The sequence below is a fragment of the Coprinopsis cinerea genome, assembly GCF_000182895.1.
Source record: "Coprinopsis cinerea okayama7#130 chromosome 12 map unlocalized cont3.12, whole genome shotgun sequence".
Lineage (NCBI taxonomy): Eukaryota > Fungi > Basidiomycota > Agaricomycetes > Agaricales > Psathyrellaceae > Coprinopsis > Coprinopsis cinerea.
The window spans coordinates 1,847,994-1,867,444 of record NW_003307533.1 but is presented as its reverse complement, the minus strand read 5'-3'; the positions used below and the strand labels follow the sequence as shown (position 1 = coordinate 1,867,444).

The 19,451-nt window shown below is 53.0% G+C and overlaps 7 protein-coding genes and 1 non-coding gene across 8 annotated transcripts; 6 read left to right on the top strand and 2 right to left on the bottom strand.

Annotated features, from left to right (window-relative positions):
• Window positions 1–443: 443 nt before the first annotated feature.
• On the top strand, window positions 444–1,018 carry CC1G_07801 (hypothetical protein; the record flags this gene model as incomplete). Its single annotated transcript, XM_001835206.1, has 2 exons — window positions 444–559; window positions 625–1,018. The coding sequence occupies 2 exons, from the start codon at window positions 444–446 to the stop codon at window positions 1,016–1,018; spliced, it is 510 nt and encodes a 169-aa protein (XP_001835258.1).
• A 423-nt stretch (window positions 1,019–1,441) lies between these two features.
• Window positions 1,442–2,182, top strand: CC1G_07800 (hypothetical protein; the record flags this gene model as incomplete). The annotated part of the gene is made up of 2 exons (XM_001835205.1): window positions 1,442–1,745; window positions 1,815–2,182. 2 exons carry the CDS (start codon window positions 1,442–1,444, stop codon window positions 2,180–2,182), a joined length of 672 nt encoding a protein of 223 aa, XP_001835257.1.
• Window positions 2,183–2,577: 395 nt separating this feature from the next.
• CC1G_07799 (hypothetical protein) lies at window positions 2,578–4,707 on the bottom strand (the record flags this gene model as incomplete). The annotated part of the gene is made up of 1 exon (XM_001835204.1): window positions 2,578–4,707. One exon carries the CDS (start codon window positions 4,705–4,707, stop codon window positions 2,578–2,580), a length of 2,130 nt encoding a protein of 709 aa, XP_001835256.1.
• Window positions 4,708–5,324: 617 nt separating this feature from the next.
• On the top strand, window positions 5,325–6,318 carry CC1G_07798 (hypothetical protein; the record flags this gene model as incomplete). Its single annotated transcript, XM_001835203.2, has 5 exons — window positions 5,325–5,371; window positions 5,482–5,555; window positions 5,615–5,723; window positions 5,779–5,858; window positions 5,909–6,318. The coding sequence occupies 5 exons, from the start codon at window positions 5,325–5,327 to the stop codon at window positions 6,316–6,318; spliced, it is 720 nt and encodes a 239-aa protein (XP_001835255.2).
• A 1,343-nt stretch (window positions 6,319–7,661) lies between these two features.
• On the top strand, window positions 7,662–7,744 carry CC1G_20210. Its single transcript has one exon. It is a non-coding gene; the product is annotated as a tRNA-Asp (tRNA).
• Window positions 7,745–7,887: 143 nt separating this feature from the next.
• Window positions 7,888–10,159, bottom strand: CC1G_07797 (glucose transporter; the record flags this gene model as incomplete). The annotated part of the gene is made up of 13 exons (XM_001835202.1): window positions 7,888–7,953; window positions 8,015–8,302; window positions 8,358–8,399; window positions 8,453–8,574; window positions 8,631–8,768; window positions 8,824–8,857; window positions 8,913–9,204; window positions 9,265–9,438; window positions 9,489–9,787; window positions 9,842–9,871; window positions 9,931–10,008; window positions 10,072–10,098; window positions 10,151–10,159. The coding sequence occupies 13 exons, from the start codon at window positions 10,157–10,159 to the stop codon at window positions 7,888–7,890; spliced, it is 1,599 nt and encodes a 532-aa protein (XP_001835254.1).
• Window positions 10,160–11,868: 1,709 nt separating this feature from the next.
• CC1G_07795 (hypothetical protein) lies at window positions 11,869–14,619 on the top strand (the record flags this gene model as incomplete). Its single annotated transcript, XM_001835200.1, has 1 exon — window positions 11,869–14,619. The coding sequence occupies one exon, from the start codon at window positions 11,869–11,871 to the stop codon at window positions 14,617–14,619; it is 2,751 nt and encodes a 916-aa protein (XP_001835252.1).
• A 1,116-nt stretch (window positions 14,620–15,735) lies between these two features.
• On the top strand, window positions 15,736–19,361 carry CC1G_15468 (hypothetical protein; the record flags this gene model as incomplete). Its single annotated transcript, XM_002910145.1, has 10 exons — window positions 15,736–16,670; window positions 16,731–17,011; window positions 17,363–17,511; window positions 18,080–18,156; window positions 18,214–18,351; window positions 18,410–18,551; window positions 18,607–18,790; window positions 18,838–19,029; window positions 19,083–19,244; window positions 19,300–19,361. 10 exons carry the CDS (start codon window positions 15,736–15,738, stop codon window positions 19,359–19,361), a joined length of 2,322 nt encoding a protein of 773 aa, XP_002910191.1.
• Between the last annotated feature and the right edge of the window lie 90 nt (window positions 19,362–19,451).

Here is a 19,451-nt window from a genome sequence, read left to right as displayed (position 1 = left end):
AAATCATCAACGCCAGGTACTTATGCTGAACACGAAAGACAAGAAGGAACACAGCACAGGGATACGCTGCGTTGCGAGTCGAAACTTGGTCGAGATAGTCTCTGGCGACAATGCTACAGTACAACTGGTCGCCTTGGAGACCTATCTGGGCGCTGATGGACTTGCAAACGAGTTCTCTTCCTCAGTTCATTGAATCTGGTGCGATTGTGTGGTATCTGTCAACACCTGTACGACGATCTGATAAAATCCAAGTTTCAACGGACTGGACCGAGATTATAGCAATGTTGATATATACTCGAAGCAATGAATCGAGGTCAGAACTCGTTTTCCCCACTTTCTTTTCTTCCTTTCTAATTTCTCTGAGCTACAGGTAGCTCCAACGCCTAGCGTCATCCACCTCACCCACCTCGTATTCAGCAAGTCTGAGGAGCTGATCTGGTATCATGTACCATCCTTCATTCTCCAAGAACATCGCTGCTTCGGTTCTGTGCCTGCTTATGATCATCTCGGTGCTTGGTAGCACTACGATATCCGAAGCTCGCTCCATCAGCCACTTAGAGTGAGTCCAATTCTCATCCCATCTACAACGATCCTCAAATTCATTTTGTACTCCTTGCATACTAGATCCAGGCAAAGAAAGTCGGTTGGGGACGTTCCGGACCTCGGTGGCTTGGGAGGACTGGGAAGTAACGACAACGGAGGAGGCCTCGGCAGCCAATGCAACAACGGAGGCCTTGATACCGGATGCCCTGCCGGTGGTCTGGGTGGTGACCACATCGCTGTTGTCGAAGACGAAAATGGCAACCCCTCGCTTACTTTCGTTGAAGTTGGAACTTCTCGGCGCCCGCTCTTTAACGTTCCGACTTCTGAGCAGGGAGAGCCTCGCCCAACAGCATCTGCGTCAGGCAATGACCCGGTCAACGATAACGGGGCAGTTTCGGAAGCCAGACGAACGTTCTCTTGGTCCACAGTGGTCACTGCAATGGGTATCCTGGGTGCCATCATGGTACAGTGCTGATACTTATGGGAATCATAAATCCATCGATAATCCGGAATGTTTGTAAAGTTTACATGCAAGGCAAGGCTAAAATGACGCCTACCCGAATCAGACACCTCACACCTCGAAACACTTCCTCTATACACGTCCAAGTATGCATCTGGTGCTACAAATACGCTAAGATAAGCTCTATGTCCACCGTGACCCATGTCCAACGTTGCCAGGGACAAGGAAGCAAATCAGACGATACGACGACGTCATCGGATTGGCACCGGCATTTTCCACACTTGGCGCGCGCTTGATGACTTGGTCCTGATCTCTTGGGTCATCCCTTCGATCTGATATAAAAACAGGCCACCTTGGGCTAGGCATTATTACAGCTTCCGTCCCCCTTCCTCATGCCCCCGCCCGCAGCCCCCGACGCACCAAGCCAATAACACCAGCATGCATCCATTATCGTTGGCGAGTTGGGTCGTATTTCTCATTTTTGGTACGAATTCCTTCTCGACTCATCACGAGGTCCACGCACGCCAAACTGACAAACTCGCAGCTTCCATAACCCATGCGAAGAATATCACGCTTCAAGGCTGGACTGCTCCCGAGACAGACTCGAATGGACAGCCCTCCCTCGACAACCGCCCAACAATTTTAGGAATCGAGCCAATTTCTATAGACGGTTCGGGCGCGACACACTACGTTGTTTCTCAAGTATGGACCAGCCCTTCGGCTGAGCCCTCGACACACACCTGTGCGTGTTCTCCCACTCCCGAATTCGCCGACTGATGATGGGATGATGATTGACCCCCTCGCCACCCAGTCACCTTCCTCGCCGACGCGACTCGCCGGCAATTCTTTTTGACGCAGCTTCCAGCAACGACTGGCGGCCCCACGAAGGTCCACGATCTTGAATGTATAAACGACGAAGACGGAAGCATCTCGTGCATTCGGAGAGAGGTCGAGCATGTTTCTGGTCAGCCGGTGTCTACGAGCGTTCTCACTACTCAACCCGGGAGAACGGAACCATGGTACACTGTCACCAACGTGGAAGAGTACAATCTCCCAACACCAACTGGAGAGCGGCCGACCACTTTCGCGGATTCTGGGGCGCGGTCTGGGATTATTGGGGTTGGATTAACTATACTTGCAGTGGTGCCAGGAATCATTGCGGGCCTGGCCCTTCTTTGACGGTGTTATAGCGGAATGTTATTACAGACCAGCGACCCTGAATTCGAACTGGATTATATCCCAATCATATCCAGGCAAACGAAGGGTGATGACTCGACGCCAAGAGCATAAGCGAAGGTGCGTAAAACGGATCTCATCAATGACGCGCTGAAGAAGTCTGAGGCTGAAGCTTGAAGCGGCGTTGCCTAGACGCGTGGCCATCCTGGAGGGTGAAAGGGAATCTTCGAGTCCGACTGCTCGTTTCAGTGCTGGGTGCATCGTCAGCCTCAGAGGGTGGCGACGTGGTGTAACAGTGATGTTCATTGGGACTGTCGGTGTAATCAGGGATACCGAACCAAATAAAATTAATCCCTCTGCCGAACACAGTACACATCGACCCGACGAAGACCCGACAGCTAAGTTGGATAAAAATCGAACGCAGTAATCTGGTATTTCTCGGTTTCACCATCCTCCGTCGTAACCCGAACTAGGATATCTTGCCAGTCCTCCTTCCGCCTCGCGAGTCCTCCCACTTGCTTCCTCCTTTCCGACTTCTCATGCGGCCATACAATGCTCTCAGAGTTACTAAAGGCCTCCACCGTCTTCCTCGCCCCATGGAACGCCGCCTTCATCGCAGTTGGGAAAAGCGAAAGCGCGCGCCTTTCCTTCTCCATAGCATCATCGATACAGAACAGAAAGCGTGCTCCATGCCGTGAGTGAATCCACTTTCTCTTCTCCGCAGGCGGCTGACCTCCCTTCGACTTCTTCACAGATCGGGAGGCCCTGAGATAGAACTCGACGTCACCAGTTGGATGGGGAGCTTCCGTGGCGGTATTGGGCGCCTCCCAATCGAGCGCTTCTCCAGGCGTCAGGTAGTCCCACATGTGGGGAAAGAGTGTGATTCCGTTGACTCGATTCCATCCTGGAGTCAGGGAGGCTTTCGTCACGTCTGTGGCAGCCTTCCAATAATACCAGGACATCGTGTTCGATGGATCCACAGAATCGAAAACGAATGGCGATTTGGATCCTGGAGCTCCTCGTGTGAAGAAAGCGAATCGTTCCGAGTCCTCCAGGTAGATCTCGAGGGAGACGGCCTTGGGCAAGACGGTACGGGCAAAGTGGCGGAATGGGATCTGGATGGCTCTCGTCCCGTCCTTTGCGTCTTCCTTCTTCAACTTGACTTCTTGGCTAAGGGAACCAAGGTCCACTACGAGCTCGCCATCCTCATCGTACCACGCGTTGACAACCTTGCGTTTCCCGGTATCGTCGGCTGTCGTGGATTCCCAGTTATGACCCATCTTCCCCCCGGCGATCGTCTTCTTCAACGCTTTGAATACCTCTCCCTCGTCGCCCTCCCCTTCGATCTCGGCGTTTTGATCACTCTTCGCAACCCATAGTCCCTCGTCCTTCCATAAGAATGCGCAATCAGGTATCTCGTCGGTCGAAACCCAATAGCGCATCAAGTCCTCCCTGGTATACCCAAGTTCTTCAAACACCTTCTGAGCTTGGTCAATGTTGCTGACAGTGGGGTCCGAAGTTGGTCGAAGATATCTATGAGGATTGGCTAAGGCGTTCCACCGAGCTTCGATAGTCGAAATCACGTATCCTTCCTTCACCCATCCCAGCAATTCACCCACCACACCCCCACGAAGCGAGGACAAGCACCCCGTCCACGCCTTCCTCGCGTACAAGTGGAGAATATTGTGCCTCGCCATTGCTCCAGCCTGTCGCATATCCCGAAGCTTGACGATGAGCTGTTGCAGCCATTCAACGGCTGGTTTATGTGGCGTGGCGTATGGGAGCTTGTACTGCAGGTAGTGGAGGGTGCGGTTGACGGTCTCGAGGGAGTTGTCTGCGAGGATACGCTGCAGCATCAACACACTCGCGTTGAGCGTCAACGCATTTGTCGCCGCTTTATCGACAACAGAGTCGGTCAGGACGACGTGGAGGTGTGTCCACGCGTCCTTGGTCGATACCTTCTTCCTCCCCAACCGCTGATGGCCTTTCGTAGCAATCCGGTAGTCCGAAGACTCCACTTTGGCGTTTTCGAAGAGCTTCCGGATCTCGCGCGCGGCGTTCTGGTATAAAGTGGGGACGAGCGCCGTGACTGCGTGTGGCCAGAGGAAAGGCACGACGCTCCCGTCCTCCTCATTCACAAAGCACAAGTTGCCGTACTTGTTGATGAATCGACGGCACGCTTTGCATTGGTGTGGAGCTCGATGGCGTGCTGGGATGTGGGAGAGGAAGAAATCGAAGAGGGTGGTGTCGGGTTTGAGAGGAAGCTTTGCGTGGAAAAGCAGGTGGGTGAATGGTTTGTGGCGGTCTGCTGTCTTTTGGAACGCGTTGTTGAGCTTGAGGAAGTTGGGTTCGACGGTTCGGAGCGTTGCTGCCTGTTGGATAAGCTTGGACTCGAGAGTTGCACGAGATTCGTCGTCGTTAGTGGACGCTGGTGATGATCCGTCTACTTTGGCTGTATGGGTGGAAGACGTGTTCTCTCCCTCCGAAATATACACCAACTCGAAGTCGTCTTCTGGCGAGGTGGACATGTTTTAGTTGGGGGCGCTGGTGCGCGCGATGATGATGTGGGGAATAGTGGAACTGTTTGATAAAGGTCTTTCACCTCCTGCGACAGATTTTATACTAAATGTATGCTCGCTGGCAGTCCCAGGTATGTCGAGCGGCGTGTCAAGCTCGACGTAAAGGCTGTGTAACCGAGTCAGTGCGTGCAAGGCACGCCCTGGCGACAATCGATCATTCACATCATCGTCAATGTATTATCGGTCTACGTGACTCGCCCTGCTTTGTATTCTAGGTATAGAATTAGAATTGCCGCCTAGAGAGCGTCAACAGACATTACGCGTCGTGATTCTGTATGTTGGAGGCTATGGGGCTATGTATAAACCTGGGTTGAGCCCCTGTCGACCGCGCACCCCCAGTGGTTAACCCGTCTAGCACGGAAGCGCTATCCAGCTGACAACCCTTTTTGGTAATTTACATCCCCTCGCCCCGACTTACGCTCTGCACTTTGTCTGGTAGGTGCCGCCAGTGCAGCTACACGCGTGACGTCACGGAATCGACGACGCGATTCCCTTTCTAAAGCCCAGCCTACATCGGAGAGACTCAAGAAATAATTCTCCGATATTGGCTTGATATTTGGCACTAGATGCTCGGGATGCTCGGCAGATATCAGAAGGAGGAACACAACGCATGGTACCCCCGTCCCCGGGCGCTTGATCGGTCGGATTAATTCTGTGAAAAAAGGTATAAAAAGCAGTGGGACTGAGAATTATGCATTGTTAGGTCTCTCACTCTGAATCTAGCCTAAAACCCAAAGACCTTTCGACCTCCACGGATAGACGCGCAACCGCCAGCTTGTTGGGTCTCGTACTCCTCGGTCAGTGCTATATCTTCCAATCTATCGATTTCCAGTGCCTCCCTGACACTGAGCCGTAGCAACTCTGAGCAAGGCGGAGGACGTCACACTGTTCCAGCCTGCGCTTCCAGCACCCACAGAAACCCCCGTACTCGAGAATTTAGGCACTTTCTTGGGAGTCGAGCCGGTGTCTGTGGACGACGCTGGATGCCCTCTCGCGTCTTGTAACCCACGCGGTGGTTAGGGATCCTACAACGACCGAAACGCTGGTGGACCCTAATAACCCAATGACTGTAACATGTAGGATTTCCGGTCTTCCCCTTAGTACCCATCGCCAACCCCGTTTTTTTTTTCGTAATCCTGATTCCTCGCAGATTCCTTCCGCGCGGACGCGACGCAGCACGAATACGCTATCGAGACACTGACTCTGACTGACGGCGGGTACAGGGTCTCCGAGAGGAACTGCACAGATGCGGAGGACGGGAACATCTCCTGCGTTCACAAGATCGTCCAGAGTGTCCCTGACCAGCCGCTTACGACTTTGTACGACGTCACGTATGGTGGACCAAAGTCGGCATGGCATACAATTGAGAATGTCGAGACGTATGATATTCCCAGAGCTACCAGCAGCGCAGGGGAAGACGACGATGACGATGACGAAGACGACGATAAGAGCAACGACGACGACGACGACGATTCCGGAGCATCGGGCAAGATCCTTGGCTTTGTAGCGCTTGCGGTGGGAGTTGCACCAGGACTTTTGGCTGGTGTAGCGTTGCTGTGAATTTGCTCATAGCTGTACTTTCAGAGCCTACAAAATCCACTTTCTGTAGTTATTTCTTAAACGGACCTCAGCCCGATGGCTCTTTCACCCGTTCGTTTAACCTCGACCTTCAGGACAAGCCTCCCCAAGAGCTAGATGAAACACTTCAATGGCCGCGATCCCCGTGGTCCTCATTGGCAAAGTGTCAGAAGCGCATGGGCAGGGAGATATGGCGGCAGGTTGAGCCTTTAGAAGAGTATAAACGCACACACTCAGGCTTTGTATGAGATCGACTTGCCCGGTGCCGTCGCCCCTAAACAGGCTCGACGCGTGACGTCATGCTCCTCGGTCTCGCGACTGGGACCCCGGACGACGGAAATCAATGGAACCTTCCTGTCTGAAAGAGTTTTACGCTTATCTCTAAGGATCTAATTAGTGGCGACAAAGTTATATTGGAGTCTTGGTTGTCAATGCGACATGACGCGCGGTTCACTACGGTAGACGTGGTTGTTCCACGGTGTAAAGTTGAAGAGTTATAAAGCCTTGAGTATCGGGGAGGTCACCCTTGCGCCGCCAGAATTGCCTCCCATGATGACCGCAAGGGCGTATTCACTACTTTCTCTGCTTGCGAGCCGACTTCCCGTGCTGAAAGGAACAGCCATACTTATAAACCGAGTACAAGACAAACGAGGTGAGAGAATCCTTTGCTGAAGGCGACAGGTTGATGGACTCACTGGGCCAGAAATTCGGACAGTGTTCACGAACGCCGTGCACTCAACTATACCGACGCAACCAAAGAACTTGGAGTTCTTCTGCGACGCCTCTCCAAAGGGAATCGGGTTCTCCTTCGAAGGAAGAACCCTTTCCTGGTCGCTTGAACAGAATGGACGCCATTTCCCAAAGAGCCCAAACGGAGCCGTCGATTCAAATATCCTAGAGCTACTTGCAATAGAGCTCGGCCTATGGGCAATGATCGACTCAGGCTTGGCGAGGCCCCATTCCAGGATCGTGGTACACTCCGACAATCGTAGCGCCGTCGCCCGAGTCAATGGCCAACTCTTGAGATGGAGAAAGGCACTTCCAAACGAGTCGCAGACAATCAACGGCCGTCGCGTCCTTGCCAGAATACGCCGTCTTTGCAAACGGCATGATCTGGCACTCACTGCGGAGTGGATCCCCGGAAGATCAAACCCAGCCGACAAGCCCTCGAGATTGCGAAGTTTACCGCTGCAAGAGCGATTCACGCCACCCATTCCCCCTCCGAATCACTTAAAGGATGTAGTAGCATCGGTAACGAGTTAGGATATTTCGTCCCCTTTGTAAGGACTCATTGTGTATAGTAACCAGGTCGAACATGAATGTAATCTCTGTTAGTATATCGGTTAGTACACGCGCCTGTCAGTACTTCTGGTCGCGCGAAAGCTGGGTTCGACTCCCAGACAGAGAGAGAAAACATTTTTTTGACACTTGCGTAGTCTTTTATCGTTGAGCAATTCGGCATGAATGAAGGAAAATATGGTTATTGGAGGCAAGTGATTATAACCGAGAGAGACACTGCAGAATCCTGATAATTTTGAGTTCGCGTCCTATTTACGCAACCTCATGTTCGTGCTTCTCTTCAACCGACCCCGCCTTTTCCTTTTCCTTCTCCTGATTCTACAGATATACGGTATGAGCGATTCCATAAACCATCGCACATCCACACGAACGAGCTTACCTCGGTCTCCTTCGCCTCCTTCCTCTGAGCTCGTTGCGCCGACAACTCAGCGACTTTCCCTCTCCCGACATCCCTCCCAATCCTCCACGCCGTAAAGACATGTCCCTTCCCGAAGATCTCTTCGATCTCCTCCAACGAGCGGCCGACGGTTTCTGGGAACATAAACAGGACGTGGATGAAGCAGGCAAAGTTGAAAGTTCCGAAGATGAAGTAGGTTTTCCAGGCGATGGTGTCGAGGCCCGGTGGGACTGCGAACGCGAGGGCGGTGTTGAACGTCCAGTTTGAAGCCTATACTTCTGCCGTCAGCGAATGCCAGTTGGGAGAGAAACGGAGGGTTACTTACAGTTGCGAGAGCCACGGCCTTTCCTCTGATCTTGAGCGAATACTATATGAACGAGTCAGCGGCTGAACGGATCCACATAAGAAAGGGGCACTGACAATTTCAGCCGGATAGGTCCACGAAACGGGTCCCATCGTTACAGCAAAGCTGCAAACAAACAGGTAAGAGCAGACAACGACGGCTTTGGTTGCCGACGGGTTGTCGGTAATGACCCAAACCCCTGCAACAGCTGGATGAGCGTTTCTGGGATGATGCTGCATTGAACGCGGAACTCACGTTTCCCTTCGATATCGCCCCAATGACCAAAGCGACCTTGAAGACCTCCGACGAGATAGAGGAAGAACCCCATGAAAAGGGTTCCCGCGAGAAGCATGGGCCTACGGCCCCATTTGTCGATATAGATGATAGCGGGAACTGGGAGAAAGTCAGTACCAGCGCCTCACAGAGAGCTTGGATGCCGAGTACCCACCAGTCATGAGCACGTTCAAAACATATTGGACGGACTACCACAAAGTCAGCTCTCTCTCTGGATTCGCCCATTAGGAAGGGAGCACTCACATCGGCGATAAGATTACTCCTTCGTCCAGTCAAACCAGCGCCCTCAAACACATAGATGATATAGTACATCATCACGTTCATTCCAGTGAGCTGCGACCACATTTGAAGAGAGCATCCAAGCATGACTCGACGTGGGTTCCCGGGTTTCAGCAGATCCAAGTAGGACTTGGCGCCTTGAGTACGCTCGTACTCGACCTGCTCTTTGATTTCCTCGTATTCGAGAACGACGAGTTCGTTGGTTTTGTCTCCATTGCCGTGAAGATCGGCGAGAACTTGGAGGGCTTCGTCTTCCCTATCATGTGATGTTAGTGTTGCAGGTTGGTGGAACTGGGGGAAGATGTTGTATATTTACCTCCCATGGTCGAATAGCCAACGTGGACTTTCGGGGAAGATAGTCATACCAGCGCTGAGAACCATTGCTGGGATCATCTGGAGGCCCCAAGGAATTCGCCAGGACGCCACTCCGTCGATGTAGGAGCATCCAAATTGGACAAAGTACTGAAGAAGGATACCCCAGGTAATGGACCTGCAAGAGCGTCAGATTAAGAATAATGGAAAGAAGTCACTTGGCATCACCATTGTTGCAAAGACACCATCCTTCCTCGAATAGAAGGGTAAGTAATTTCAGATTGGTAAATCGGAACGACGGCGCTGGAAAGCCCGACCGAGAAACCAGAGATAATTCGACCAACGACGAGCATCGCCCGGTTCTGCGCTGCGCATTGGAGGACAGAGCCAACGATCCAAATCAATCCAGCGAGGATGATGGTCTTCTTTCGACCGATTCGATCTGCGAGTTGTGTGACCGTTAGGGCGCCTAAAAGGGAGCCGGCGGGCATGGAAGCTACGATGGCTCCTTGGGCGCTGGGTCCTGGCTGCGAACATGGTCGGCAATGCGCACAGTACGATCATAGTCAGGGAAGACATACGTGTCCGAAGGCTTGTAGGTAGTGTTGGTTCTGTGTGATAAGCGTCAGTCATTATTACCGTCATGGCTCTACTGCGACGGAACACTCACATTTAGGACACCCGACATGGAAGAGATGTCGAGGCCGAAGAGTCCTCCTCCGATGCAGGCGAAGGAGCCAACCACATACTAGTACATAGGCAAGTTGTTCAACGAATGACGGACTGCGCCGCGCAACAGTTGGAAACTCACTGGGTTGGAAGCAACCCTCGCATTGTACTAGTGAGATTATCAGTTTAAGTCGAATTTGCGAGGGAGTAATAGCGCGTACATCTGGCATTATCCCTCGTCGTCTCCTACGCTATGGAAGTGAAACGAGGATAGACTCGCCTGTACTATAAGTTCTTCTTCAAATAGGAGGTCACACCGATAGAAGCAGCCAGGAATATCAGTGGAATGAACCTCTGTCGATGGGTCACAAGGGAACCAGCATGTGCATCCATCCAGACGAGAAGTTCCCTTTACGACAGATTGAAGCTCCAGAAACGGTTATTTCAACGCCCATGACCAAGGAATCAGGCCGTCCAGTCCGGAAGAACCCAAGACGGACACCCCATGACGAGCGAAACGAGTTCTTCCTTTGAATCGGTGAGAACACGGGTTGTTGGAGCAGAGAAGGTCGACAGAGAGAGAGAGAGTCAAGATTGCGATCCGACAGAATCCGGGTTCTTGTGCGGCAAGAATAGCACAGACGGAAACAAGGATTTAGCCGCCGATTCTTTCGGCGCTCTTTTGAGTCCTAGTCATACTGAAGGACCCGGAGAGTCACTTTTAAGCCGTTTAAAGTGGAAAGCAGAGATCAGGGATCGCAACTTGCAATTGCATTGCCGGCGGGGAGAAAGATCGAAATCAATCTCAGCTCCAAGAATAAAAGGTCCGCCGTGGGAATATTCGATGTCCGATGATGAATGCTGCGCCGGCACCGGCCCAGTCAGCTCGTTCTTTTGGTTTTCAGCTGGTTTTCAGCCAATCCTCCAAACGTTCTTGGCCGGGCGCCTTCTCATAAACGCAAAGAAAATGCCGTTTTTTGTTTCGCTGAAAAAGTAAGATGTATTTCCATAGACAAACCTGCCAACAGGCATGGCGGAATGTGAGTTCAGCTATTTCGCTATTTCATGCTTCGACCTCGTGGATTTCGATTTCTGACTTGTTCATGATTAGGTTGACAAATCTAGACGATTGGCGAGCTCTGCTGGTTGCGCCAACGTGGTGATATACAGTCTGAACAAGCTCAGGTCTCCTGATCATTCTCCTGGCCAGGTTGGAGAATGCCTATTTCCACTGCGAGGCTGAAGGAGATGAATTTGTACTACGACCACGAACTTTTGTACCACCCATTCCTGCATGCGGGTTGTGGACGGCGTCCAGGGAGTGCGGATAGCGAATTTCGCTGGCCGTTCGTAGGGCCCCAGGAAATGCCAAGTGCCTGTGTTTAAATAATGGCAACAAAGGTAAGAAGCGGTGCTTGAAAGGAACAAGCAACATGGCCACTAACATGCGTTGATTTCAGTCCTTGAACCCTCGTCATTTCGCTCCGAAGATAGCAGCGTCTGCTCAGGGGCTCGCTGTGATTAGGCTGTGATCCACCGTGGCCCAAAGCCACGCAACACTCGGCTAAGAAGGGGAGGGAATGATCTCGACAATCCCGTACCGCCGAGATCTTCCTTTAGAGTTTCATCTTCAAAGGGACGACGAGCAGGCCTCGAGGCAGACGCGATGCAGCACGTGTAGAACCCATGGACGAGCACACGACCCTTGCCTCGACTTGATTCGAGTCGGCCAACAACGACCTTTCCATTCTGCATGCACCTTTGGCACCGGGACGCGTGCCCCCTTTAGATGGAAAGAGAGGCTATGTAGTGTGTCCTTCTATATGAAAATGTGACGAAACCACGCTCGGTCAAAAACCGTCTTTGGGGCCACATTCCATCGGTTTCCTTCCCACTCTATCGCTTTCTTTCCTGTCCTTAACCACTCCTACACCCGATAATGACTGACTACATATCCTATCGACCTCGACAAGAGTCGACCTACTCCAGCAACGCCGCTGGTCCTTCCAATCCCCTCGACTCAATCAGGAGGTCATTCACGCGTGCCTCGGGTTACAGCCACCCTATTACAGCGACCAACAGCACGCGCTCCTGGGTGCAGAACACCCAACAAAACCCGCCGCCGCCTCCACCACCAGAAGAAAGCGTGGTGGACAGCTCGTTGTCGCCCCCCGCCCGTCCTCCCAGGCCGTTGCCTACACCCCAGGGTCCACCACAGCACCACCAGAATGCTTTCAACCAGCGACTCTCGGCACTGCACACCGTCAATGCGGACCCACGAGAAGACGAAGACGAGTTCGACGAGGAGGAGGAATATATGAATATCGACGCGAACGTCTCTGGCGCACAGTATGGCTGGCCAAGTAGCAACGTCGATGGACGGGGAGCGTTCCTCCCTCGTAGGATGCTCACCCACTCGCCTCCACCTCTTTCCGATACCAACAATTCCAACAAGCAGCACAAGTCCTTTGTCGGCGGTTTCGTCCGGGGCTTGCGCAAGCTTCCAAAGAAACTCGTTGGAGGAGGGGGCAGTGCGGGGTATGGAGCGACGGGGGAGAAAAGAAGGTTGTTCCGTAGGAGGGGAACGTTCGGCACGGAGGATGGGGCTGAGACTGTCACGGCGACACTTCCGAAGTATCAAAGCAATCCGCCAACGCCAGTTGCAGGTCCATCCAGCCAATACATCCCCCCAGTTCCTCCATTGCCTGCGGGTGTTAATGGGATGGAGAGGAGCATGGTTGGGATGGGTCCTGGTGACGGTGTGCCCATGCCTGTTCCCCAACAGTCGACGCAAACCCCGTATGACCAACGCGACGACATCCTCCCGGACTCTCTTCTATCTGGCGCAGCCCTTCGACGCACCACACCCAGCTTTAGGATCACACCTCCCTCGGACGACGTCTCCCACGACAATGACGAGTCAATTTCCAACCTCACGCAATCTCAGTCGCAAACGCAGCCTCGCTTTTTCCAATCCGTCCAGCCACAGTACGCTCAAGTCGTCCATCCTCAGGAACAGGGGCTGTATGATCAGGGTGTGAATCTGAACGGGGAGAGGACGACGGTTATGATGTATGGCGAAACCACGACGAATGCGGATACGAGTGTCATTGATAGTGGTGGAGGTGCAGGAGGGGGAACAGCGGGATCGATCATGCAGAGGATTCCTTCCAGATCGAACAGACACTCGAGGGTTTCTACAGCCCGTGCTCCATCGATCCGGATCGACCCTACACCTCACCCCAACTCGTCCACGATTCCACCACCGCCTCCTATACCGACTACAACCAACGGAGGCTATAACGATATCTCGGAGGTCCAAAGCCCAGACACTGAGCACCTCCCTCCTTCACGCGACTACCTCAGGATGAATCGCTATACTGGTTCACCGTCCCGCGCGACCTTCTTCTCGCGGACCACGGCCACGTCGTTCTATGACCCTTCGTTCACTGAAGACCTCAGTCCCGTAGAGAGGTTCTTCAAGACGCTCTATTACCTTCCATGGGTTGCTCGTGGACGGGTTACGGTGGACTATCGACCTGGCTCCGACACTGGAAGTAAGAAAGGGAAGGGAGGGAAAGGGGGGATCGGGGTGAAGAAGCCTATGCACTCGTGGTACCGTCGACTTTCTCGGGCTTCCAGTCAGAAGGAATTGGACCTATTGAGCAACGGTACACCCGCGTCCGCCATCAGTGCAACGCCCCGGACGAGCACGAACTTCAGCGCGTCGGTCGCATCACCGCGCACGCCCAGGCACCGCCGCTCGAGAGGGAGTGCCTCGGATTTGAAGCGGTACTACAACGGCGAGAAGGTGTACACCAGCGGGAGGCACCACGGGAAGAAGAGGAGGCACAAGAAGAGGAGGCAGCATGCGATATCGGCCATCACTGAAGACGATGATGATGAGAGGGACGATGAGCGGAGGAGGGAGAGGGAAAGGACGAGTCCGAGCCCGATTTTGCCTGCTGTTTACCCATTCCCGTATCCTACGTACCCGTATACCTATCCCGGGTATGCGGCTATTCCACCGGCCGTGGTTCCTGGGGTACAGGGAGGGGTGCAAGGTGGTGGCGGTGTGACTGGCGGTCCACCAGTAACTGCAGGACAGGGAACGATGCTCGCCACCATCCCCGGTTCCCCGAACCCCATGTTTCTCGGCAACGGACATGCGCAAGACGGTACCCCGCCGGCGGTTGTGAACGTCTCAGCAGGCGAGGCATCGCCAGGCTACACGCAAGCGTACGCTCAGGGGTACTACCCTTACTATCCTCCCCCTCCTCCCCAACCGACGATGCAGAAGAGGAGTCCGAGAGGGCCGAGGGGGCATAGTGGAAGGAAGAGTTCGAAGAAAGGTGGCGCTGGGTATGCAGGAGGGTATAGTCCTTACCAGCCTCTTGCATTCCCTCCGCCTCCACCCCCGCCACCGCCTATCTACGTCGTGCACAGCAGTCCGACGATCTCGAACGCGGGGGTTAGCAGTGTCACCAGCTCGGGGGTGAATGGAGCTCAGGGCCAGGGAGGAGGGAATGGAGGCGTGAATGGAGTCAATGGCGCGCAGGGTGGAGGGCAGGCTCAGTACCATTATGTCCAGGTGCCAGCCATACCTGGAGGGTTTAGTACCCATTCGCTTTCGCCGCCTGGGACGCCTACTCCTCGGGGAGGGGCTAGTGCTGTTTCGAGTTCATCGTAGGGTTAGGCGTGTTGTCATGCTCTTTATGGACTTCTGGGTGATTTATTTCGATAGTATATTGGCGCGCTCCATGCCTTTTCCGACCTATGTTTATACCGAGTAACCTATGTACATATGTCAGTTGCGCAGAAAACACGATGTAGATTTCGTGGCGAGAGTAGCCTTATACACAATCTCCCTCTCCTTATGATATGAGGTGGGCGGTGCTTTGACCTCTGTCTAACCTTTGTCAATGTTCAGCTTGAAGATGCGACTGGCTGGGCCGGCTTCATAGGGAGCTTTTAAAGTGTCAACGAGCGCTTATCTCTCTTGGCTTAAATGTAGCAAGGGTGTCGGGCGCCTTTTGGGAACTAAGGCGCCTGTATGAAACTGAAGCTCTTCACGAGTGTCCTCAAGGCAAACCTCGCTATATATAGACTGTAGTCGCCCCGTATAAGGACATGTAACACAGTATGTAGCTTGATCAACGGACAACGTTCATACCGGGGTTATCGGATTCTGGGTTGTTGCCTGGAAGTGGGAATCTGTGAATTTTTACATATGTGTTTGTTTTAGGACACGCAGAGGCAAGTCTCATCCTCGTTCAGAAGCGTCACGAGACAAACTGAAATGTCAAGTTCAATTTCTACTGGCACTGCGGTAAAATCGCAGTGGCTTAGCGTGTAGGTACAGCCTCTCGGATGATGTAGAAACAACGTCATAATCAATTGATGCGTCCTAAAGGATGCAAAGGTGAAAGCGCCCATAATAAACTTCGCCCTCCGACCCCGTAAAGAACCAGGTGTGAGTCTCCAGGCTCTCCTTGCTAACTCTGAGCTCGACGAGGTTCATAATAAGGTAAGCCCCTAAGACGCGCCAAGCCTAAATCAAAGGCCAAGCATAGATTCGATTGATCTGACAGGTTACATAATTCAATTCTGCTTTTCCCAGCAAAACAGGTTCCTTCGGTGTCAGTTTCAAGGGCAACGCCCTTGTCCAGCGCAAAGGGTTCGAATTTCGCTCACCGTCGTTCCAAGGGCGCCAACGCCGACTTCGACGGCGCTTACTTTCGTTTCAATTTCCGACCCCCCCAATACCCAGCCGCTCCTTTCCGCCTTATAAAGCAACTTCTCCAAAATGACCAGCCCAGCCGACCCGTTTGCGACTGTGGACGCACATGATACCAGCAGTAATGCCCAGTATGCAACGGCTTCCGACACTCTCAAAAGCCCAAACTCGACGACCGACTCAAGAACGGGCCTTATGTCGCCTAACGAAGACTCTCGACTGCTTAGCCCTTCGACGTCACCCAACATGCAAGAGTTTGGTACAAGGCTGTCACGGCGGAGTCCATTGAACCCCTCGTCACCGCCGGTATCGTCATTCAACAACAGTCGGCAGCATCCAAGCAGTAACGCCTCAACGTCCTCGAGACCAGCTTCAAGAAGCAGTAGCACCCACCCCTTTCTAGCGAGCAAACACCACAACGGCAGTAACGATTCGGATTATTCGGGACCCCCCTTCTCACCGTCAACGCTTTCTACAATGGGGCTGGGTGGTAGCACAGGACTGGGTCTACCTCTTTCCAGCGGTGGAGGATCGGCAAGGGGTTCTATGATTCTGTACCGCCTAGCCGACGACCCGGCGACGCTGCGCGATTCGTCCTTCCTGCAACCACCCCGGATGACAGCTGGGATGCGTGACAGCGTAGCTTCTTCTTCGGGCGAATCGATTCTGTCATACGCCGATTCCGACTCGAAATACCCGTCCGGTGTAACAACGCCCCGAGGCCTCGTCCCATACGTTTACGATCCCACCACCGACGAAAACGACCCGCCCGATGACGAGGACTTGCTCCATGATCCTGACTCGAAAGAGTTCTTCACGAAGCATGGAAAGAGGGAGTTTCCGTGGAGAGGGGTGCTGAATGTGACGGTGTTGTGCACGCTGATCCTGGGGTTGCTTTGCCTATTCGTGTTCTATCCCGTGCTCAGCGCTTATCGCAATTCGGAGAGGGATAAGAAGATCGAGGGGAATTTGAGGATAAATGGCACGGGACAATCGCCAGTCTTGTAAGTTTTATGTTCGGTTTTATGGTCGACTCACTGTTGCTGACCTCGGTTTTTTCGCAGGTTCCAAATGCCAGAACTCATCGACCCTGATACACCTCACTCCGCTCGTACCCGCATAGGCTTCGATGGACACGAATACGAACTCGTCTTTTCGGATGAATTCAACGTCGACGGTCGTTCCTTCTACCCCGGCGACGACCCCTACTGGGAGGCTGTCGATCTGTGGTATCATGCAACGGGCGACTTGGAATGGTACGACCCGCAACAAGTCACGACAAAGGATGGCGCATTGGTGATCACGATTGATTCAGTTTCCCAAACTCAACCCGGACTGACGCATGGTGCGTACCTTCTGCTGCCTTATCTTTCCTCTCCTCCCTTCATCCCCGTCAAACGGCGCAAGTGATCCGGAAGGTGGAGCAGAAGCGGGTTTCATCCTCTCGCGTTATTCGAGGAAGCCTCTTCGCCTATTCCTCGCCTCTCGACGGGCTCTAGCCTCCCCTTCCGCGAAGCTTGGCTGTCGACCCGTTCTCCGGCCTGGTTGGAACTCTAGCTGGAAAGCTGAAGCCGGGAAACCCTACGGGAACGTGGCAACGTTCACTCGGTTTGCCCTTCTCTTGTGGCTCTGAGAATGGGCCTAAAATAACTGAATCTGACTGACTAACCTTGTTTTATTTTGCGTCGCTGCACAGGTTCGACGGCCCCTTTTACGACAGCTGAAAACCACAACCTCGAATACCGCTCCGGCATGGTTCAAACTTGGAATAAGTTCTGCTTCACCAGTGGATACATTGAAGTCGCAGTGACATTTCCCGGTCCCAATGAGGATACGCAAGGTTATGTGCGTGCTTCTTCCCTCTCCTTATTTTCCCTTCGCTCTTTCTTGACGGATTTCGGGCGAGTCGATCCGGGATACGTGCTGGCCGTTGCGATGTCAGATGTCGGCGTCGTTTTCTTGCTGGACAGATCGGTGGATGGACCCGGATGAGCGGCTGAATTGTAATTCACATCGTCGGGCTTCGTATCGCATACCCGGATAGGCTGTAGAGGAGCCGATAGGGGGACGCGGTAGTGAACAGGAACAGGTGGAAGAACAGAGGCAACGAGGAGGAAAGTCGTGTACCTCATGGCATGAGGGATTTATATCCAAGCGGGAGGACACGAGGTTCCAGGTCCCTGATCTCCGTTGAGACTTTGCTGGGCCCTCTTTCATTGTAACAGGAGCTAGGCGTTCTATATTCAGGCATTGATCTCGCGCTCCGTGATCTTCTTTATTCTTTCAATCCCTGTCAATTTCTGACTCCGATGATCATCTTGATTGCTTTACTTCGCATTCTTTTTTGCTATTCGAAGGCTTCGACTTCTTTCCAAAGATGGTTCAAGTCAATTAACCGATGTCGAACCAACAGTGGCCAGGTGCATGGACAATGGGCAATCTCGCACGACCCGGTTATCCGGCTACGACGGAAGGAATGTGGCCTTACACGTACGTTTGACCCTGAATCGCTACCATTTCATTTCCTCTGATACCTATTGACTACAGATACGATACTTGCGATGTCGGTACCTTCCCCAACCAAACGCGTCCAGACGGCTCTGGTCCAGCCGCTGCACTTTACTCGAATGCATCTCGAGAAAGGTACAACAACGAGCTAAGCTGGCTGAGTGGGCAGAGGTGTTCGTGAGTGTCATTTTTTCTTACTCGAGACGCCGGAATGTTGATATGGACTCTAATCCAGCGCCTGTTCATGTCCCGGCTCTGATCATCCCGGCCCTCGCCACGACTTTGGTCGCGGCTCTCCCGAAATCGATATCTTCGAGGCGTCGAGAGACAAGTCGCGCCCTCCTGTCGGTGGTACTGTCTCGCAGTCTGCACAATTCGTGAGCGATACTCAACATGACCTTGACGATTAACTGACCCGTTATTTCTTGCCAGGCCCCCTTCACACACGATTACATGATCATCAATACGACTACTGACCATTGGCAAAACTTTAATCCTCCTTTGACAAGACCCAATGCATTCAGGGGAAGCGCTGTGCAACAGTCAGTATCTGGTGTTACTCGTGTTCCCAGCGACATGTTCCAGGGATCGCCGCAGAAGCGGTTTGTCACTTTCGGTATGCGGGCTGATCGATTTGGGAGGGTCCGTCTAACTGTCTTGTAGGTTTCGAATACTGGGCCAACCCCCGCAACCGAGACGAGGGCTACGTCTGGTGGCAAGTCGACGACCAGCAAACGCATCGCGTAGGCGCACGTTCCGTAGGCCCTGACCCTGAAGAGGAGGGCGGCGCTGGTATTGGGCCTCGACTGATCCCTGAAGAACCAATGGCCATTATTCTGAACCTCGGCATGTCGCGTCCGTAGCCTGTCTCTCTATCTCTATCTCGCGTCTTCTAATTTCCTTTGCAGCGAACTGGCAGACGATCGACTTGTCCACGATGATCTTCCCCGGTGAGATGTTGGTGGACTACGTGCGTGTATACCAGAGGAGGGACGCGATCAATATTGGATGCGATCCCCCCGACTACCCGACCAAGAAGTATATTGAGGATCACTTGGAGGCTTACGAGAGTGAGCGGCTCTTTGCTAGTTTTCTGGCGAGATGAAGCTGATCGACGTCCTCTAGATCCTAACATGACCGAGTGGAGATGGGAACGACCACGGAATCGCTTGCTCGACGGATGCTAATACACCCTGTTGTATCATGATTCAATTAATTACTGGACCACCAACATCGGGAAAGGGGGACATTATTATTACTTGTGTTCAAACGTACCT